The sequence below is a fragment of the Felis catus genome, chromosome F1, assembly GCF_018350175.1.
Source record: "Felis catus isolate Fca126 chromosome F1, F.catus_Fca126_mat1.0, whole genome shotgun sequence".
Lineage (NCBI taxonomy): Eukaryota > Metazoa > Chordata > Mammalia > Carnivora > Felidae > Felis > Felis catus.
In genome coordinates this window covers 44,807,183-44,830,032 of record NC_058384.1, presented here as the reverse complement: position 1 = coordinate 44,830,032, position 22,850 = coordinate 44,807,183, and the positions used below count along the sequence as shown (strand labels likewise).

Below are 22,850 nucleotides of genomic sequence, written 5' to 3'. Positions count from 1 at the left end.
TAAGTGCATGGTTTGCGGGAAAAGCAGGTCGCAAATATCAACCAGCACTGCATTCTTGGCAAAGTTCACTCACGTTGTCTGGGTCTTGTTTGTGAAAGCGTTGCCTAACGTCAAGCTCTGTAAATGATTTCCTTTTTAATGTTTATTTATATTTGAGAGAGAGAGAGAGAGAGAGAGCATGCGCAGGGGAGGACACAGAGAGACAGAGACAGAATCTGAAACAGGCTCCAGCCTCTTAGCTGTCAGCACAAAGCCTGACTCATGGCTCGAACCCACAAGCTGTGAGATGATGACCTAAGCTGAAGTCAGAGGCTTAACCAACTGAGCCACCAGGTGCCCCAGTAAATGATTTTTAAAGGAGCTTTTATTATTATCTTTTGAGGTTTACACATGATAGACCTGAATGGGTTTGAATAATTAGAGAGTTAATGAAATCCAAAGTTTATCACCGGTTACACATTCTTGCACATGCCAAGAACCTGAGCACATTCCAGCAGAGAACATGCCTGGGTTTATAAGAACAAACCAAAGCAGGTCACAGCATTAACATTCAGTGGGAATACAGTGAAAATCTGATTCCAACACTGGCATTGCTGGGGCTTGTAACCAATTTTTTCTTTTACTTTGCAAAAGTTTCTGATGGGCGGAGCATCTAGTAATCCCTTTCATTCCCAAACTGTGTCTCACTTCCTGCTCTAATCACAACTTTTAGCAGAAGAGCAGCTGACATAGTGTAAGCAGTGTCGGCTATTAAATGTGCCCCTAAACGATCCTCAAAATGAGATTTCCAGCACAGATTGTTTGGCTTATGTGGTGGACTGTTTGTGTTGCAGAAGGTAAGAGTGAAAAAAGAAAGCCTTTTCTGTGTTATAAAACATTTTCTGTTCTGCTTTTCACAGTGGTATTAGGAATTTGGTCTAGATTGTGATTTAATTACTGTTCTGTAGCTTAATGTGTGAGTGGCTTTTGACATTGTTAAGTTTCAAAAAATAGAAGCAGCTTATTTAGATGTCGTGATTATTCATCATAATTTTATTTAATGTAAAAATTCAAAACATGTTTTAATATTTTAAAAGCTGTAATATAAGCATTTCCCTTGTAATTATCATAAAACATAATTTTATGCTTGGAATTTTTACCCAAATGCTTTCTGTGAAAGTATGAAGAAGCATATGAACATATATAGAACCAGAACAGAAATTAGACAATAGAAACCTTCAAATCATCTAATGACTAGATTTATCTCAGATATAGATGTTAACTCTTTCTAAAGAAGAATCCCTTTAGCATTTACAACTGTTATTGTCATGGCCTTAAAAGTCTTATAGACAAACAAGCATTACTTGTACCTTTGGCATGAATATATCATATAAATTTGAAAAAATTGAATATGCAATGTTTGTACATCCAAATATTCTCATGGGTGTTTTCCTGTGGTTGTATTTGAGGTATATTCTAGAAGACCAGTCTTAAGAATAGTGAATATGAATGTAGAAGATTTTATTTTCTGGCATTAGTAAGGGAATTTCTAGACATATAATTAAATTTAATTCTAATACTACTTCTCAACAGATTAAAAAGTTTCTTTGGATGGAATTTGGTTTCTAGTTCATGGTAGGAAACTATGTGATACTATTTGATTTACTTTTTTTGAATGACATTTTTAAAACAAATGAGTTACCTATCATTCACAAATTTCCAAAACATTTCACTAAGTCAACAAATTTTTTTGAATGCTTGCTTCCTGTCAGCCTCTATGCATTGAGAAATACCAACAAATAACACTAAAGCTCTGTCATTGATGGTCTTTCAATCTAGAAAAAGAAGGCAGATATCTCTCTTTAGTTATATTCCTCAGTCATTTTTTTAAGGTTTATTCAAATATGCTTAATTTTTTTTCTGAGACACGGTGCGTTTTTAGTTTCACATTCTGATATGCTATTGCTTGATTTTTAGGTCAGAAACCTTATATCCAGCCACCTTTGAAACTAGCTATACAATCATTTCCCTGCATATGTAAATATTGCAGTGTGTATTCAAATGTAAAATATTATTGTATTGGCAAAGAGTTCCAGAACACTCTTAATGCTACAAACCATTACAAACATCTTTTTCTGTACACAAGTGTTTTTGTCTTTTCTTTAGCAGGAGTATGTTCAGTGTCTCAATATTTACATATTGTTTGCCTAGGCTTTATGTAGACATCATTTGTCATGTAAGGAAGATTTGTTTTCTTTCCAGCTCATGTTTAAAACTCAAGAATTGATGCCAAGTTTAATTAAACTGTTTAAGTGATTACAAAGTGGAATTTGAAATTTTAAAATCGGGTGCTATAAAGCATGTATTAAAAATTAAGTAATAGTGATTTAAACTACTTACTTACATAATCAATTCCAGCTGACTCATTTCACCTGTATTTTCTATTTCATCAAAATGTGTTTAAATGTGGCATCCGTTTCTGCTGGTGAATTGGGCATTAGCACTCTACATACTATGGTGAGACTGACTCACCGTATCTGGCTACTTCCTAACAGAGGAAGTATAGCATTACTATTTAAAGCAATCCTTAGGTTAGCCTCATGATTTTCACAAAAGCACACATGATGCACAAGTCAGTAGGAAAAAAATTACATGAATTTTCAGCAGATATAGAACTGTGATTTATTCCTTCTTTGCCAAAAAGTTCTAAAACTGGTTTGAAATGCCAATTCCATCAGTCTACCATACCTAGCAAATTTCACTCAGCAAGATAGCCTTGCTCATTAAAAATATCTATATATCCTTCAGTAGTTGCCTCTGGCTTTATTTCCCATGTAGAAATAAATATGAAATAGTAAATTGAGATATTGAGAAATACCAAATTGAATAGTGAATGGTAAATTGAGGAATTGAGAAGACAGTTTGGAACACCAGCACAATCTGCTTTACTCAACCAGTCTTAATGCTTAGCATTTCATAAATTGCCTCTGTCCTGTTCAGAGTGAATATTCCTCAAAAAATCCTCCTCACTCTAAAGAGGAATGATAGCCCATAGGAAGAATTTATTGGCCCAAGTTTCATGGAGACCAGTTAGTACCTTTTCGATGCAATAGGCTCTCTGCTTTGCCATTGCCAGGTGTGTAGAAACATTAGTTGTCTTCCTTGTAAAACATCGCAGTTGGACGAATCACCACAGGCTGCTAAGAACTGGTCATATTTACAGGACAAAGTTTAGAATAACAGTCCCTCAATCTTACCACATAGTTTCTGTTTTCTGGGATATATTATGACCAAGGTTTTCAAGTAGACCATTTAGACTTCAGGTCTCAAAAGTGTATAATCTTTGGAAGTAACCCCAGCCCAGAAATTCTTGGCTGAGAAATGTGAAAAAATTAAAACCTACTGAAACACGTCCAAGTACACACTGGCTATTCTTTTTGGAGAGATATAGGTGTTATCTATTTCTGGAGGCTTAAAGGGCAAAAAATGTTCTTTCAGGACTTAAAATATATTATAGATCAAAGCTAGAGAGATTCTCTTCTTCAGAAAGTACTTCTTCAGAAAGTAAAGCAAAATAATTTTTATATATTGTTTCAATGCAAGATGGTTTCAAGTTTGAGTTAACCCTAAGTGGGAAGAATAATTGATATTGTAAATCATAAGAATTACTTATAAATTAATTAAAAGTACTATTTTATAAAGTATGTGAATGTTATACATAGTTATCTAATCCAGAACTTGAGGTGATGGTTTTTAATCCTAAATTCTATGTTTCAATTCCAAAGATGATAAATAAGAATTCTTCTTCTCCCTTCACAAAAAACCCAAGTTTTCAGAAATAGTTGTGTGGTGTTTACCTATGTGATGTAATTTAAGGTTGTGCAATAGCCCAACTGCCTTCAATATCCTCTTTTCTTTGAAAATGTTTTAGGGGCACCTAGGTGGCTCAGTCAGTTAAGCATCTGACTCTTGGTTTTGGCTCAGGTCATGTTCTCACAGTTTGTGGGGTTGATCCCCATGTCAGGCTCTGCACTGAAAGCTGGAGCCTATTTGGGATTTCTCTCTCTCTCTCTCTCTCTCTCTCTCTCTCTCTCTCTCTCTCTCTCTGTCTCTCTGCCCCTCCAGTACTCACACTCTATCTCTAAAAATAAATTTTGAAACATTAAAAAATATAAATTTTATTTAAAAAAAAGAAAATGTTTAACACATATAAATTCAACAAACCTGAAATTTGTGTAGAATGAAAAATACTCTGAATACTTTAGAACAGTTAAATCTAGTATTATTTACTGAATATATGGTGAATTATTATAAGCTGAAAAGTTCTGTATTACAATTTTAGTGAGGAAAGTTAGAAATGGATGATGAGGGTGAAGAACAGGACTAAGAAACTCTGGAAGGTGAGGTGGCCCTGGGGAGTGGAGATCTGATGGGTGAAGCGTGACAGTGAGCGCCATGAGAAGGGTCAGAGCAGATGCCCCGGGAGTGTCACGAGAGGGAGACGTGTGCCACAGCAAGCCTTGTTTATTTTTAATGTAGACGTATCTAGAGAATCCATATGGTACTCTTCTGCCTGCACATAATGTTAAACTAGAACTGAATTATTAAGTATTGCTGAAATTGTTCTTAGCTGAAAGTAAGTCCCCCAATGATACATGAATTAGTAGGTTCTTCATCTTTGGCCTTTGATTGCTAGGGCATCTGCCAAAGTCTACATCGATCCACTTTTCTTTGCTCAATCCCTCATTGTTATACAACCTTTGCACTTTTCCTTCTTCCCAGTTATGCCTCTCCCTCACCCCACTCACCATCCCCTACCTGCGCAGGATGTAAGATTTTCCCAACCAGTCTATCCTGTGCTCACTTACCTGATGTGCTCTTTACCCATATCTTAACAACTTTAACTAGTTTCAGAATATGGTGCATAAATAAGAGATGATGTAATTGAGGTAAAAAGTGCTATATTTTAGGAAAATATCACAAAAAAAGAACAAAAGGAAAGGGGTAAAAATATTTGAAAGAGCACTTTTATGTGTTTGGACATTTTAACTGAGAGAGCCAAGTTTCTCAAACCATGTTGACCAAAAATGTAATAGATAGGAAAGTGATTATAGAATTGTTCCTTCAAAGGCTCCCCAAAGCCTTTTTGAACAAAATTAAAATGATTCCTGACTTCAAAATTATGGCATAAATTCAAAATTAAGACATGTAGACAAGAGGTACAATGGAGTTACAGATAGCAGAGTTTCTTGGGTTCATGCAGTAGAGCTTTGAGATCACTGCACATGTGTTCTCATGTCTTACCTTTTATATTGGTTACCGTCCACTGTGCTCTTCCCATGGGTTGCCTGCAATCTGCAGATATAATGGATAGGTTCCAAAAGAGCTTCATATTCATCCATTCATTCTTTCATTCATTTATTTGCCCATCCAATGGTCACTTTTTAAGTGACTGCTAAGTGCCAGGCATTAGGACTAGCATTTACCAAAAGGCCATTTAGTGGGGAAAACAAAAGGAATGATTATTGTATTTCATCAACATATTGTATTTTACTGTATAAAGCATTGTGATGGAGACAAGCAAAAGAGAGACTACAGGATCATTTAGAGGAGACAAGAAATCCAAGTTGGAATGAGAGTCTGGAGTGGGATCAGGTTGGGGAGTTTGTTTGTAAGAGGTGGAATGAAGAGAGCCAAATCTGTCAGGGTCACGATGGCATCTTGGGTAGGCTTTGAAGGTTGAATGGGAGTCATGGAAATAAGGATGCCAGGGAGGAGGACATTCAAGACTGAGGAACATGGCTCCTGGGTGGCTCAATTGGTTAAGCATCAGACTCTTGATTCAGCTCAGGTCATGATGTCAGTCTTGACATCGAGTCCCATGTGGAGCTCCACACTGGGAATGGACCCTGGTGGGATTCTCTCTCTCTCTCTCTCTCTCTCTCTCTCTCTCTCTCTCTCTCTCCTCTCTCTCTCTCTCTCTCTCTTTCTCTCCCTCTCCCTCTCCTTCTACCCCTGCCCCTTCCTTAAAAAAATAAAAGGAAAAATACAAAACAAAAAAAAACTGAGGAAACAACAATTGTGTTTACAAAGGACTCATAGTAGATCTGTAAAAATGGAGGATTGTGATCATCCCCACCTTTCTAAATCTGCCATCAGTTACAATTCCACAAGTACTACAGGTGAATCTGGTTATAGTGTGGGCTGTTTTTCTTCTTTTCTTTTTCAATCCTTATCCTCAAGATTATCATAATTATTCAGATGCAAAATCATTCCTGCTACAGTTTTTAAAGGTCCTCGTTTTAATATCACCCTGTAACTAAGCTCCTTTTTATAGCAACTAGTCAATATATACTAACAATTTACTTTAAGAAGCTACCATTTTGACTTGGACAATAATTGGCATTAGGTAGTAGCAACCCAAATACTACACATTTCAAGAAATTTGATTTCAGAGATATATGCAAGCTGTATCTTGATAGTAACTTGTTTGAATCCTAATTATGGCATTCTTGTATTCTGCCCAATTTCTTATTGCTATGACCTATTCTCCCATTTGCTTTTCATAATCCTGGAATTATCTTCTTGGTCTTTACATTGTTAAAATTTCAAGAAGAAATTGCGTAATCATATTTAAAAAAATTTTAAGAGTAAGTTTATTTTTTCAAATGCTTTAATAGTGTAATGTAATGTCTATCTGCTTTTGCCTGAGGTTTTTTTTTTTTATTTAAAAAAAATTTTTTAATGTTTATTCATTTTTGAGACAGAGAGAGACAGAGACAGAGCTTGAGGGGGGCAGGGACAGAGAGAGAGAGGGAGACACAGAACCCAAAGAGGCTCCAGGCCCTGAGCTGTCAGCACAGGGCCCGACACGGTGCTGGAACTTGTGAACCGCGAGATCATGACCTGAGCTGAAATCGGCCACTTAACTGACTGAGCCACCCAGGCGCGCCACCCCCCCGAGTTTTTTTTTTTTTAAACTTCATTACAACTGATATTTTCTTTATAGAGGTGTATATATTCTTTGCCACATATCTTTAATTATTCTTGTGTTATTTGTAAAATAATCTGAATATATCTTATTTTGAAAAGTTATTTGGATCATATCATGTATATGCATATGTAACTAATATTCATATATACCAATGAGAAGATAGGAAAGAAATTTAACATAAAATATCTATTTTTGCTATTTCCATTTTGTCCATTTGATTTATTTTTTTCTTAAAAAATTTTTTTTTAATATTTATTTTTGAGAGAGAGAGAAACACAGTGCAAGCAGGGGAGGTGTAGAGAAAGAGGGAGTCAGAATCCGAAGCATGCTCCAGGCTCCAAGCTATCAGCACAGATCCCGACGGTGGGGGTTCTTGAACTCTTGAACTGTGAGATCATAAGCTGAGTGGAAGTTGGATGCTCAACCAACTGAGCCACCCAGGTGCTCCTTGATTTACATTTTCCACCTTGATTTTTAGTTTTGCTTTATAATATATTCTAGTGCCTACTAAGTTTAGAAATTAGGCTACTTAAAAAGTAGTATCTCCTGTTCTTTTTTTCCCAAAATAATTTTATTCTATATATATATATTTTTTTTTTTTTAATTTCCCCACAAAGGGAATTTTATTTTTTTTTTCAACGTTTATTTATTTTTGGGACAGAGAGAGACAGAGCATGAACGGGGGAGGGGCAGAGAGAGAGGGAGACACAGAATCGGAAACAGGCTCCAGGCTCTGAGCCATCAGCCCAGAGCCCGACGCGGGGCTCGAACTCACGGACTGCGAGATCGTGACCTGGCTGAAGTCGGACGCTTAACCCACTGCGCCACCCAGGCGCCCCGATCCCCACAAAGGGAATCTTATTGAGGGCGCTAGCTTATTTCACGCTCAAAAGATCAACTGCAACCAAATGAAGTGAACATAACATCAAGATTTTATTGTCTTCATAACATAACAAAATATGAAGCTTAGAACTGGATTACTTGGCCCTTTCTCTTCTTAACTCCTCCCAGTTCAAAATGCTTGCATCTCTTAATGGCCAGCATTCTCTTAGATCTGTAGTTGGGCTCAACACATTCAAGCCTCAGAACAATCTTCTTTGTGGTTTTAGCCTTTTTCTGGGAAATTGGCTTAGTTTGCCCACCATAGCCACTCTGCTTCCTGTCATAACACCGCTTTCCCTGGGCATAAAGAGAATCTTTGCCTTTCTTGTACCGTGTCACTCTGTGGGGTTGGTGCTTGCCACACTTCTTGCAGAAAGTCCGACAGGTTTTAGGAACGTTCACCATGGCTGTAAGAAGACAATTGGCACAGAAAGAGCTCCCAAAATAATTTTAGAAAAATAGAGAAATTGTGCAAAGAGCCCAACTTGAGTCTACCAAAACACTCTGGTACATATTCGATTAATGTTTTCTCAAACATATACTTTTATCATGATTTACTTTATTCAATTAAGAACACTTTTCAAATAATAGTTTATAGATATATTGACATTAAAAACAAGTATTTAGGTGTGTGTTGTATGTTAATCATGCCCCTTTAAAATTTGAAAGTGGAAAAATTCAGTAAGTGATGATTATTAAACTATCAAGGATATTTGTTTTTAACTTTAACAAAAATTTTGTAACTGCGTCCCTCAAATTAAAGCAAAATCAATCCTATTCCTATCAATTGCCAAATCTATTCACACTCTCATTTAGGGACAAAATAATTTTTTAAATCTTTTTTATGTTTATTTATTATTGAAGAGAGAGAGAAAGGATGCATGTGATGGAGAGGGCAGAGAGAGGGAAAGAGAGAATCCCAAGCAGGCTCTGCACTGTCAGTGCAGACCCCAATGCGGGGCTCAAACTGTGAGATCATGACCTGAGCCAAAATTGAGAGACAGACACTCAACTGACTGTGCCACCCAGGCGCCCTGGGACAGAATAATTTTTTATTATTTTTTAAATGTTTATTTATTTATTTTTGAGACAGAGAGAGATCACGCCCAAGCAGGGTAGAGACAGAGAAAGAGGGAGACTCAGAATCCAAAGCAGGCTCCAGGCTCTGAGCTGTCAGCACAGAGCTCTTCCTCGGGCTCGAACCTACCAACCCGGAGATCATCACCTGAGTTGAAGTAAAATGCTCAAACCACTGAGCCTCCCAAGTTCCCCAGAATAATTTTAAATTATAAAATCAGACCAAGAGAATAAAAAGTTCATCAGGTAGTGTTTTATACATATGTATGTATATGTATATATATGCGTGTATATATACATATATATATGTATGGATATATAACACACATATATATGTGTGTGTATATATATGTATATCATTTAACTGGCATTAGATGACTACAAAACACATAAGATGAAATATTCATTGTTTAAACCTAAGTAATACTTAAGACATAAGAAAGATTAGTTCATTCATTAACGTAGAACTTGTGGAGAGAGATGGCTATTCAAAAAAAAAAAGAAGTCAAAAGCTAAGTCCTACCTTAAAATATGTTTGTATGCTTTTGAAATATATTTATGTTACCTATTTAATAAGCCCCCTGCCCTGTTTCTTCAAGAACTGCCAACTTAATTCAAGCAAATGCAGTTGTTATTCATACATGCCAACAATTTGGCTACATGGGGTAAAATAACTTTTTGTTTAATTAAAAATCTTTTCTGAGAATGTGGTTTAACTGAGCTTGAATGGTTTTTTGGTCAATTCAGACAAGCAAAAGTCATGTCATAAGATCTGCTTTATTACTGCTAGAACAAAGATAGTGACTCATTTAAATATTTTGTTAGGACATGAGTTTATTCAGTGTATTGAAGATAAGAACAAAAGTTATCAGGAAGTAAATTTGAGGTTAGAAGATCTTCGTATTAGGGGCGCCTGGGTGGCGCAGTCGGTTAAGCGTCTGACTTCAGCCAGGTCACGATCTCGCGGTCGGGGAGTTCGAGCCCCGCGTCAGGCTCTGGGCTGATGGCCCAGAGCCTGGAGCCTGTTTCCAATTCTGTGTCTCCCTCTCTCTCTGCCCCTCCCCCGTTCCCCTCCCCCGTTCATGCTCTGTCTCTCTCTGTCCCAAAAAATAAATAAACGTTGAAAAAAAAATTAAAAAAAAAAAAAAAGAAGATCTTCGTATTAAAGAAAATTGCTCCATTCTGTAAAACAGGAAGGAGATGGTCATTATTCTCTGGTAGCTTACATGTGATGGGGGATAGACGAAATGCTTGTAAACATAAAAGTAATAATGAATCGTGAACTATGTTGTGAAGGAAGTAAGGTAGGGGCCGGGGAAAAATGACTGGGGTACAGAGACTTTAGCTGGGCTAGTCTTAAGTGGGTCACTTTGGGGAAACAATATTTCAGAAGAGCCCCAAAGATGAGACAAAGGCAAGCACCAAGAGTCTCTGGTGCACACGTTCCAAGAGAGAAAACAACCAAAAGACCTAAAGGAAAAACTACATTTGACATGCACAACAACATACAAACAAACCAGGATGGCTTTGGTGTGATGCGTAAATGGTATAGGTGACATGATGACATCAGACAGAATGGCAAGAGCCAGAAAAGGCATTCCAAGGGCAAGGTAAGGAGTTCACAATGTCTTACAAGTAAAAGCAAAAGCCACCAAAGATCTTAATCACAAGACTGGCATGACCAATTTTGCAAAAAAAAAAAAATCCTGTGTAACCCTGTGGAGTATGGAGGCTTAGAGACTAGTTAGCAGCTGTTTCTTAGTCAAGGTGGCAAATGATCATAATCAGAACTAAAATTTTGAATATGGCAGTGGAAAGATGGAGAAATGGAGTAGGGGGCAGTGATACCGTTTTCTTACAGTCAAGAGATGCCATTTAAATTCATGGAAAAAGCATCAGAATTTTAAGAATTATTTGAAAGGGTAATCGATATGAGAACTTTTGTTCTACAGTAAATATATATACACAGTAAATATTGTGAGAAGCTGGTAGGAATGAGAAGGAAAGCCGGCCAAAAAAAAAAAAAAAAAAAAAAAAAGCCAGCCAGATGTCTTGAGAGGGAAATCTCGCGAGAGCAGATACAAAAGGGAGCCAGCCAGATGTCCAAGGTTGGATACTCCCCTTGCATGCTTTTGGCTTCCGAAATCTTGCTTGCCCCCTGCACCCGCCAACTGCCCATGTAGCACAATTGGTAAGAGCCCCCTCCCCTTGTTTTTCTTCCTTGAGCCCCAACAATCCTACCCATAAAGGGAGGCCAGCACCAGGACCCAGCAGTTAGCCTTTGGAGGTGACTCCCCTGTGCTGGCACTGGTGAGAAACAGTCTTTCCTGATTTCCCAAGTGTGTGTCTCTTGTCTTTTACTGGGCACCGAGAATTTGCTGTAACAGGAAGATTATGTGAAAGACATGTATCCTTGTCTTTTCCATCTGGTTGTTAAAAGCAATTAACCAAATTTGAAAACTCAAGAACTAGTGGTATAAATATATTATCTTGAAATATAACCAAAAGAAAATGTGTTTGCTTCAGGCTACCTAATGGTCTAGTGTGTGTGTGTGTGTGTGTGTTGATTATTTTAATGTTCTGAAGATGGGTTACTCTTTTGGAAGATTCGTTAGTTTTAAAAAAATAATTTAAATTGAATAAATTAATTGATAAAAGCCTTATTACTCTTACCTTGCATTAACTTAATAGGATAAGGAACTATTTATCAAAATGTTAATATATTACTGAAAAATAGTTCCGTAACTCAAAATATTGGCATCTTTGTTTGAAATTTAACTTATTTTCTCAATAATATGAATGCCATGAAGTATGAATTTATAACATGAAAAACACACTTATTAGCCTTTAATTAAGCATAAAACATTCATGTGAAAACATGAACATTAAATTTAAAAATGAACAACAAAAAATCTGGCTCTTTGGGAGTGGGGGAATCCAAAGGAGTGTTTGTGGTGTTTTATGGTAGGATATTAGCACCATCTAGTGGACAACCAGAATGTTTACTTAAATTCGAAAAATCAAAACTGTAATGTGGAATCATTTATTAAAAGTTCCCTAACATAAATGTGCTAAAAATTTGCTAAAACATCAAAGAAAAAATACTGCATATCAAATCTCACACAAGTATTATTTACTACACAAAAATATCATTTTTTAAAATGTTTATTTATTTTTTTTTTCAACGTTTATTTATTTTTGGACAGAGAGAGACAGAGCATGAACGGGGGAGCGGCAGAGAGAGAGGGAGACACAGAATCAGAAACAGGCTCCAGGCTCTGAGCCATCAGCCCAGAGCCTGACGCGGGGCTCGAACTCACAGACCGCGAGATCGTGACCTGGCTGGTCTGACGCTTAACCGACTGTGCCACCCAGGCGCCCCAAAATGTTTATTTATTTTTGACAGAGAGAGAGACAGAGCATGAGCAGGGAAGGGGCAGAGAGAGGGGGAGACACAGAATCCGAAGCAGGCTCCAGGCTCTGAGCTGTCAGCATGGAGCCTGACGCGGGGCTCAAACTCACAGACCGTGAGATCATGACCTGAGCCAAAGTCAGACGCTCAACCAACTGAGCCACCCAGGCACCCCCTGTGTTCTTCTCTAGGATTTTGTTGGTTTCCCATCTCATATTTAGGTCTTTCATACACTTTGCATTTATTTTGTGTACGGTATAAGGAAGTGTTCCAGTTTCATTCTTCTGCATGTTAATGCCCAGTTTTCCCAACACTGTTGAAGAGACTGTATATTTTTTTCCATTGGATATTCTTTCCTGCTTTGTCAAAGATTAGATGACCATATAGTTGTGGGTCAATTTCTGAGTTTTCTATTCTCTTCCACTGATCTATGTGTCAGTTTTTGTACCAGTACTATCTTGGTATTATCTCAGTATTGTCTTGGTGACTCCAGCTTTGTAATACAGGTTGAAGTCTGGAACTGTGAGGCCTCCAGCTTTGCTTTTAGTTTTCAGGATTATTTTGGCTACTCAGTGTCTTTTGTGGTTCCATACAAATTTTAGGATTGTTTGTTCTAGCTCTGTGAAAAATTCTGGTGGTGCAGCAAATGGGTGGACTGATTTGGGTGCTATAGGCATTTAATGATATTTGTTCTTCCCATCCGTGAGGATGGGATATTTTTCCATTTCTCTGTGTCGTCTTCAGTTTCTTTCATCATTGTTCTATAGTTTTCAGAGTACAGATCTTTTACCTCTTTGATTAGGTTTATTCCTAGGTATCTTATGGGTTTTGGTGCAAATATAAATGGGGTGAATTATTTTATTTCTCTTTCTACTGCTTCATCGTTGGTGTATAGAAATGCAACAGATTTCTGTACATTGATTTTGAATCCTGTGATTTCACTGAATCGTGTATCAGTTCTAGCAATTTTTAGTGGAGTGTTTTAGTTTTCTGTATAAAGTATCATGTTGTCTGTGAATAATGAAAGTTTTATTTCTTTCTTGTTGATTTTTAATGTCTTTTCTTTCTCTCTTTTCTTTTCTTTTCTTTTCTTTTCTTTTTTTTCTTTTCTTTCCTCCTTTTTTGACTGACTGTTGAAACCAGGACATCTAGTTCTATGTTAAATAACAATGGTGAGAGTGGTCATCCCTAGCTTGTTCCTGACCATAGAAGAAGTTCTCAGTTTTCCTCATTGAGAAGTATATTAGCTGTGGGTCTTTCATATATGGCCTTTATGAGGTACGTTCCTTTTTCCCTATTCTGTTGAGTTCTTTGTTTTTGTTGTTTTTTAGAAAGAGAGAGAGCATGTGCAAACATACATGTAAGTCAGGGGAAGGACAAAGGAGAAGGAGAGAGAATATTAAGCAGGCTCCACACCCAGCAAGGACCCTGACATGGGGCTTGATCTCCCAACCCTGCGATGGTAACTCGAGCCAAAATCAAGAGTCAGGCACTTACCAACTGAGCCACCCAGGCACCCCAAGAGTTTTTATCAAGAATTGATATTGTCACATTGATATTATCAAATGTTTCTTCAGCATCTATTGAGAGGATCATATGGTTCTTATTCTTTCTTTTATTAATGTGGTGTACCATGTTGATTTGTGGATACTGAACCATCCTTGCAGCCAAGGAATGAATCCCACTTGATCTTGGTGAATGATTATTTTAATGTACTGCTGGATTTGATTTGCTAGTATTTTGTTGAGAATTTTTACATCTAGGTTCATCATGGATACTGGCCTGTAATTCTTTTTTTATTTTGGTCTTTGTCTGGTTTTGGAATCAAGGTAATGCTGACCTCATAGGACGAGTCTCGAAGCTTTCTTTCCATTTCTATTTTTTGAAAGGATTTGGGGAGAATAGGTATTAACTCTTCTTTACTTAAAAAAAATATTTATTTTTGAGAGTGCAAGTGGGTGAGGGGCAGAGAGAGAGGGACAGAGGATCCAAGGTGGGCTCTGAGCTGTCAGCAGAGAGCCTGATGTGAGACTTGAACTCACAAACCACGAGATCACGACCTGAGCTGAAGTCAGACACTCAACTGACTAAGCCACCCAGGTGCCCCAGAATTAATTAACTCTTCTTTAATTGTTTGTTAGAATTCCCCTGGTCCTGGACTTTTTTGTTTGTTTGGGAGATTTTTTATTCCTGATTCTATTCCTTTGCTGGTTATCAGTCTGTTCAAGTTTTCTATTTCTTCCTGTTTCAATTTTGGTAGTTGATATGTTTCTAGGAATTTATCCATTTCTTCCAGATTGCCTAATTTGTTGGCATATAATTTTTCATAATGTTCTCTTATACTTGTTTGTATTTCTGTGGTGTTGGTTGTTATCTCTCCTCTCTCATTCATGATTTTATTTATTTAGGTCCTTTTTCTTTTCTTTTTTGTTAAGTCTGGCTAGGGGGCTATCAATTGTATTAATTCTTTCCAAGAATCATTCCTGGTTGCATTGATCTGTTATGATTTTTAAAATTTGTTTCTATAACATTATTTCTGCTCTAATCTTTATTATTTCCCTTCTTCTGCTGGTTTTTGGCTTCGTTTGTTGTTCTTTTCCTAGCTCCTTTAGGTGTAAGGTTAGGTTGCGTATTTGAGATTTTTCTTGCTTCTTGAAGTAGACCTGTATTGCTATATACTTCCCTCTTAGGACTACTTTGGTGCTTTCCAAAGGTTTTGGACTGTTGTGTTTTCATTATCATTTCTTTCTATGTATTTTTTTATTTCGACTTTAATTTCCTGGTTGGCCCATTCATTCTTTAGTTGGATGTTCTTTAAACGCCATGTATTTGTTGTCTTTTCAAAATTTTTCTTGTTGTTGACTTCAACTTTCATAGGGTTGTGGCCTGAAAATATGCATGCTATGATCTCAATCTTTTTGTACTTGTTGAGGTCAGATTTGTGACCTCATATGTGATCTATTCTGGAGAATGTTCCATGCACACTCAAAAAGAATGTGTATTCTGCTGCTTTAGGATGAAATGTTCTGAATATATGTGTTAAGTCCATCTGGTCTAGTGTGTCAATCAAAGTCATTGTTTCCTTAATGGTTTTATGTGTAGACTATCTGTCCATTGGTAAGTAGGGTATAAAAGTACCGTACTTTATTGTATTATTGCCAATGAGTTCCTTTATGTTTGTTATTCTTTTATATATTTGGGCATTTAAAGTTGGGGGCACAAATGTATACAATTGTTAGATCTTGATGGAAAACCCCTTTATTATGATAGAATGCCCTTCTTTTTCTCTTGTTACAGTCTTTGGTCTAAAATCTAGTTTGTCTGATATAAGTATGGCTACTCCAGCTTTCTTTTGATATCCATTAGCATGATAAATGGTTCTCCATCCCCTCACTTTAAATCTACACTTTTAATCTACAAGTGTCTTTGGATCTAAAATGAGTTTATTGTAGGCAGCATATTGATGGGTCTTTTTGTATTATCCATTCTGATACCCTATACCTTTTGATTGGAGCATTTAGTCCATTGACATTCAGAGTGATTGTTGATAGATATTAATTTAGTGCCATTTTTTAATTTGTTTTGCCATTGTTTCTGGAGATTTTCTCTGTTCTTTTCTAAAGTTTGTTGCTTTGGTCTTTCTTTTCCACTCAAAGAGTCCCCTTTAATATTTCTTGTGGAGCTGATTTAATGGTTACAAATTCCTTTAGATTTTGTTTGTCTTGGAAACTGTTTATCTCTCCTTCAATTCTGAGTGACAGCCTTGCTGGATTGAGTATTCCTGGCTGCATATTTTTCCCATTCACCACATTGAATATATCATGTCACTCCCTTCTGCCTGCCAAATCTCTGTGGAGAGATCTGCTGCTAGCCTATTTTATCTTCCCTTTAAAGTTAGGGACTTCTTTTGTGCTGCTTTTAGGATTTTTTCTCTATCTCTATATTTTGTGAATTTAACTACAATATGTTTGGTGTTGGCCTGCTTTTGTTCATTTTGATGGGAATTCTCTGTGCCTCCTGGATTTGGATGTCTGTTTCCTTCCCCAGATTAGGGAAGTTTTCAGCTATAATTTCCTCAGACGATCCTTCTGCCTTTTCTCTTTTCTCCCTCTTTTTCTTCTGGGACTCCTGATATGAATCTTATTACACTTTAAGGAGTCACTGAGTTCCTTAATTTTACATTTGTGGTATAATATTTTTATTTCCCTCTTTTCTTCAGCTTCAATATTTTTCATAAGCTTATCTTCTAAATCACTGGTTCATTCCTAGTTTCTTCCATCCTAATGGTCATTACATCCAGTTGGTTTCAGATCTCACCTATTGCATTTTTCATTTTGGCCTAACTAGTTATTAGGTCATTTATCTCTGTGGTAAGGGAGTCCCTTGTGCATTCTACGCTTTTCTCAACCCCAGCTAGTGTCCTTATGATTGTTGCTTTAAACTCTGAATCAGGCATATTTCTTATATCTGTTTCATCTAGATCCCTGGCTGTAGCCTTTTCTTGTTCTTTCTTTTAGGATTAATTCGTCTGTCTTGGTATTTTGTCTAGGTCTGTCTTCTTCTGTATGTTAGGAAAGCCTCTTATGTTTCCTACTCTTCAGAGTAATGGCTTTATACAGAAGAAGTCATGCACTGTCCAGCACCTAGCACTTCAGGAAGTGCCTCTGGTGTCTGCAGTGTGCTGCTGTGTTTTGGCTGCTCTTTCCTATAGGTCATTCCTCTGCAGAGTTTCTCCTTGCCTGCAGTGGGTAATATTTAGACCTTGGCCAGAGTGTGGCAAGTTTTAACTAGGTCTGCTCTGGTCTGCTTGCTAAAAGAGATCTGATGCTATTTCCACTAGAGCTGAAGCTTTTCAGCACTCTATGGTCAGTAGACATGGTGCATGTGGGGGAGTTTGTGCTGGTCTTCTGGGGGCAGAAGCCCACAAAGCTGGTTCTCAGGCACACCTGCCCCAGTAAAGAAGCACCTTCAGAGCACAGGGGTATGGGACTTGGTATAAATGGTTTAGGCCGCCAGGTTGATGCTGTGCTGCTTACTGAAGTTAGTTTATGTTGAGGGGTGGCGAGGGGGAATGGTGCCAGCCCTGTCCCTCATTCCTGGAAAGGGGACATCATGCCCACCACTGTCCAGAATGCCCTCCTGGAGAGGGAATAATCTCCAGTCATGTGTCCCAGTTGTCCTTCAGATTCCTACCTTCACCCTGACTGTGTCTGGGCTCTCTGCTTGCCTGGCAGCACAATGCACCTGTGTTCTATCCCAGGCAGGCTGGTTGAGTTTTAAAACTCAAAATTTTAGGGACCTGGCATGGTACAGATGCATGTTGGTCCTCTGGGGAAAGGTCTTGCCACACTGAGACTGATGTAGGTTTGTCCTAGAAGGGCAGTTGTACCACAGAACAGGGCTGTGGGTTTGGAGTAAAGCACATCAAAGAGCTGATGTCTGGGTTAGCCACCTTCAACAGGTGTCTCTGCACCTATGTTGAGAGGCAGGGGAGAGAAATAGTGCTTGCCAGTTCTTTTGTCCTGGGGAGAGGGAATGCCACCTCTCCAACATGTGCTCTAAAAAGGGGGAACCATATTTCACAATGTGTCCCAGAGGATCCTCGAATAGCACCTTCTGCCCCCTGGGCCTATCTGCTCTCCTTCACAGGAGCACTGCAGTGCCCTGAGGGCTTCACACCAGCCATGCAGAAGACTTCTAAACCTTCAGTATTTGAGCTCTACTGGTCATAAAAACTCACAAAAATCAGCCCCTTTCATTTTCCCAGTCGTTTTCCTTGTGCCAGTCCCTGTATGCTCCTCTCTCTCTCTCTCTCTCTCTCTCTCTCTCTCTCTCTCCCTCTCTCTCCTTTCTTCTTTCCATGACCAAGGCTCTCTTCCATAGTACCCATGATCGATTTTTCCCCCAAAGCATTGCTCCACACCTCCTACCTTCCACAATGTGGCCCCTTCTCTCCCTCTAGTTATGCAACTTTTCCTGTCAGTCCTCAGATCAATATCTTGGGTGTTCATAATGATGTGATATTTATCTAGTGTGTTCAAGGGATGAGACAATCAGTCCTTCTACTACCCCACCCTCTTAGGTCTTCCTGTAGTCACTCTAATATCAAGGGTAGTTATACCTAAATTAAGCAGCAAGCAGTATTAAAAATATTAGCAATTATGGGGTGCCTGGGTGGCTCAGTCAGTTGAGTGTCGGACTCTTGGTTTCAGCTCAGGTCTGAATCTTAGGGTCCTAGGATCGAGTCCTGCTTCAGACTTTGTGCTGAGCGTGAAATCTGCTTAAAATTCTCTCTCTTGGGGCGCCTGGGTGGCGCAGTCGGTTAAGCGTCCGACTTCAGCCAGGTCACGATCTCGCAGTCCGTGAGTTCGAGCCCCGCGTCAGGCTCTGGGCTGATGGCTCAGAGCCTGGAGCCTGTTTCCGATTCTGTGTCTCCCTCTCTCTCTGCCCCTCCCCCGTTCATGCTCTGTCTCTCTCTGTCCCAAAAATAAAAAATAAAAAATAAAAAATAAATAAAAAATAAAATAAAATTCTCTCTCTTTCTCTCTCTCTTTCTCTCTCTCCCTCTGCCCCTCCCTCCTCTCTAAAATAAAAATATGTGTAGGCATGAGCTTCATATTAACATCCTGTGATCTCTTTATATGTCATTTAATTTTTTGCAAAATAAGAATCATACTGTAAATGCAGATTCTGTTACTTTAATACCCTTATTGTGAAATATAATATATGAGTGAATAAAATATGAATCTACCATATTACAAACATAATAAATCACCATGTCAAGAAGCAAAACATTCCCAGCATCCCTGAAAATCCCCATGGGTTTCTATTATGTCAATAACCCTACCTTTGCTCTAGAAGAAAACATTATCTTAATATTTCTGGTAATTGCATTTTTGCTCTTCTTTAATAGCTTTACAGCCTATGTACACATCCCTAAAATATACGTTTGTTCTTAAATTGTATATAGTTGAAATATTCCTAAAAAGTCACCTATGTGTCTTTTACTTCATGATTATTATTTCGTTTCTTTTCAGGTCATTTTGTAGCATTGGGTGGACTATTCCATTGCATGAATATACCATAAATTTTATTTATTTATTTATTTGTTTACTGATGGATATTGGAGTTGTTTCTGGCTATTAAAAATCATATGCTAGAAATATTGCCACACATGAAATCTAGCTCACATGTGTCTTAGCTTCTCAGTGATGTATTCCTAGGAGTAAAATTTCCAAGTAATAAGCAATGCATACTTTGAATTTTCACTACAAGTTTCTAAATTCTTTTCTATTGTGGTGGTTCCCATTTGTCTTTGTACCAACAGTTCCTAATGCTCCACATTATTTCCAAATGGTGGGATTTTTTAACTTGTTAAATTTTTGCCAATATCATGTTATTTAAAAATTTTTTTAATGTTTATTTATTTATTTATTTATTTATTTATTTATTTATTTTTTACGTTTATTTTTGAGACGGAGACAGGGCGTGAGCAGGGGGAGGGGCAGAGAGAGAGGGAGACACAGAATCTGAAGCAGGCTCCAGGCCCCGAGCCATCAGCACAGAGCCCGACGCGGGGCTCGAACTCACGGACTGTGAGATCGTGACCTGAGCTGAAGTCGGACGCTTAACCGACTGAGCCACCCAGGCGCCCCTGTTTATTTATTTTTGAGAGAGAGACAGAGTGTGAGTGGGGTAGGAGCAGAGGGAGAGGGAGACACAGAATCAGAAGCAGGCTCCAGGCTCTGAGCTGTCAGCACAGAGCCCGACGCGGGGCTTGAACTCAAGAACCATGAGATCATGACCTGAGCTGAAGTTGGACGCTTACCACCAGGGCCACCCAGGCGCCCCTGTATCATGTTATTTTACTCATGGTTTATTATGGTTTTCATTTTCATTTTCAGTTTGAGCAATTTTTCATCAGTTTTTTGATCACTTGGATATTCTCTTTGGGAAACATTTATTCAAGTCCTTTACCCACTAAAATTTTTTCTCACTAGCTATTTCAGATATTAATAGCAATGTTATTTCTCCTTGCATATTTTATATAAGTTACTGGTGAAGCCAACTAGTTTTATAAACTGAGATTGGAGGGGTTTTGGGTTTTTTTTTGCATGCTTGTGTTATAGGACTCTGGAGGATTGTTTTGTTTTGCTTTAAAGATTTTCTTTTTTAAGTAATCTCCACACTCAACGTAAGGCTGAAACTCACAACCCCAAGATCAAGAGTCACATACTCTATTGACTGAGCCAGCCAGGCACCCGAGAACTCTTGAGGTTTTTAAAATCTCCTAGCAATAGTGAGATCCTGCCTCCTGAGTCATCACTGCCTATATCCACTAAGGGGAAGGGGTGAAAATTTGGCCAGAGCCAGATACCTCCCTGCATTCCCTGAGGTCAGGATGCAGGGCTTTTGTGGACAGGGCTCCCAGGTGTAAAGTTTAGGAATTCAGCTTCATAGCATGCCACAAATTTTGATATATATCATATTTTCATTATTGTTTAGTTCAATTTATATTCTAATATGAATTGTGATTTCTTCTTTAGCCCATGAGTGATTCAGAAGTGTTGCTTAACCTCAAAACTTTTGAGATTTTTCCAGTTATTTTCTGTTAGCAATATCTAGTGGTCAGGCAATATACTTAGAGTGATTTCAATCCTTTGAAATTTATTGAGATTTGCCTATAGTCTATTTTAGTGAATATTCCATGTGTGTTTGGAATGAGTATGTATCTGCTGCTGTTGAAGGTTGCATTCTGTAACTATATAAAAGATTGCTTTGTTTAATAATTGTCATACATTCTGTATCCTTATTTGTCTATCTGCTTGTTTACCAGACACTTGAAGTACATTTAAATCTCAAACTATTATGACAGATTTGTTTACTTCTTTTACTTCTATTATATCTTGAAGACATATTATTACATTTATGTACAGTGACATGCTGGCAATTATATAACAATCAACTATTAAACAAAAAGAAAGGAAAGAGTCTTGACTTATAGAATGTGCCAGTTGATATAGTGTAAAAACTCATGATATGGTCAATTTCAAGTTACAAATGTGACATCACTGAATACTGTATTGGGAAGAGATGTGTATAATTAGCTTCTGTGAGTCAGTGTGAGCCAACTCCAGCAATCATTCTAAATGTTTATACACATTTAGAATTATTACATCTTTCTGTTAAAGTAGCTCTTTTATTGTGAAATGGCCCTCTTTTTATCTAGCAATACTTTCTACCTTAAATTATTATTTGTCTGATGTTAACATACTAACCCTTTTTTGACTAATATTTTTATAATGTATCGGTTTTCATCATTTACTTTCAATTTATCTATCCCATTTTATTAAGAGTAATCAGCATACACTTCTTTTTAGTTTGTTTTCCTCCAGTCAGTGTTTATATTTTAATTGGAGTGCTGAATCCATTTACATTTATTGTAATTGCTGAGACAGTTAAGCTCAAACATAACATATTGCCATTTATTTTTCATGTCATCTCTCCTTTGTTGTTCTATTCCTCCTTTTCTGCCTTTATAAAATATTAATGAAATGTTCTTTACTAACTCACTATATAATTTCTATTAGTTATATATTTCCTAATATTAATGTTTTACAGTAAGCATACTCAAATTATTACAGTCTACACTAAATTAATACTTTTAATATACTCTAAACTATATAAACATTAAAACAGTTTAATTTCACTTGTTATCTCTTGAAATTTTTGTTATTATTGTTATGTATTTTACTTCTGAATGTTTTATAAACACTATAAGACATTGTTACTGATTTTAAGTCAATGGTCTTTTTCAATTGTGTTAAAATATACATAGCACATTATTTATTATTTTTCAGTAGTCTTTTTATTAACCCATATGTTTATTTTCTTCAGTCTTGCTCATTTATTCTTACTCTTTTTTGGCTTATCTATGGGATCATTTTCCTTCAACCTAGAGAGTTTTAGTAGGGTTTTTTTGCTTGTTTTTTTGTTTGTTTTTTAGTGTCAGTCTGCTATTATTGAATGCTCTCTGTTTTTATTTGTTTGAGAATGTGTTTCTATTCTCCTTCATTTTGCAGTATATTTCTACTGGGTTCAGAGTTCTCTATTGCTGTTCATTTTTCAGCACTTTAGAAATGCCAGCACACTGGCATGTCTAATGTCTTCATGCTTCAGTAGTTACTGTTACAAACATGGCTGCTATTTTCATTGTTCTGACAGAAATGTGTTCTTTCTCTGTCTGCTTTTAAGAATTTGTGTTTCAGGACAAAAGAGTTCTGCCTAATTGACACAAAGCCCACCCCCATCCCCTAGTTGTCCCCATTCTTCTGCCAAGTACTGCACAGGGATCCCCATTCAGAGGTCCTCCCTGGGGACCTGAGAGTTGATTTTTTTTAATCAATTTTAGGAAACTTTAGCTATTTTTTATTCAAATATTTTTGTCTTTTCTCTCCTCTAGTTTTGGAACTTTAATTAAACAAACAGGTATCACTTTGCTTCACA

At 37.4% G+C, this 22,850-nt stretch overlaps 2 protein-coding genes across 2 annotated transcripts in view; one reads left to right on the top strand and one right to left on the bottom strand.

The window, feature by feature from the left end:
- The first annotated feature begins 536 nt into the window (after nt 1-536).
- Nucleotides 537-22,850, top strand: part of LOC102900754 — a 160,140-nt gene continuing 137,826 nt past the window's right edge. Inside the window, exon 1 of the mRNA XM_045048630.1 lies at nt 537-836. Coding sequence (XP_044904565.1) covers nt 779-836 — 58 coding nt within the window. The 5' untranslated portion in view covers nt 537-778. The remainder of the gene's footprint in view (nt 837-22,850) is intronic.
- LOC101090165 (60S ribosomal protein L36a-like) lies at nt 7,931-8,287 on the bottom strand. Its single transcript, XM_011291081.4, has one exon. The coding sequence runs from the start codon at nt 8,258-8,260 to the stop codon at nt 7,940-7,942; it is 321 nt and encodes a 106-aa protein (XP_011289383.3). The 5' UTR covers nt 8,261-8,287; the 3' UTR covers nt 7,931-7,939.

Excerpts from the sequence above, each read along its gene's own strand:
- LOC101090165 (XM_011291081.4), bottom strand. The coding sequence starts at position 8,260 with ATGGTGAACGTTCCTAAAACCTGTCGGACTTTCTGCAAGAAGTGTGGC.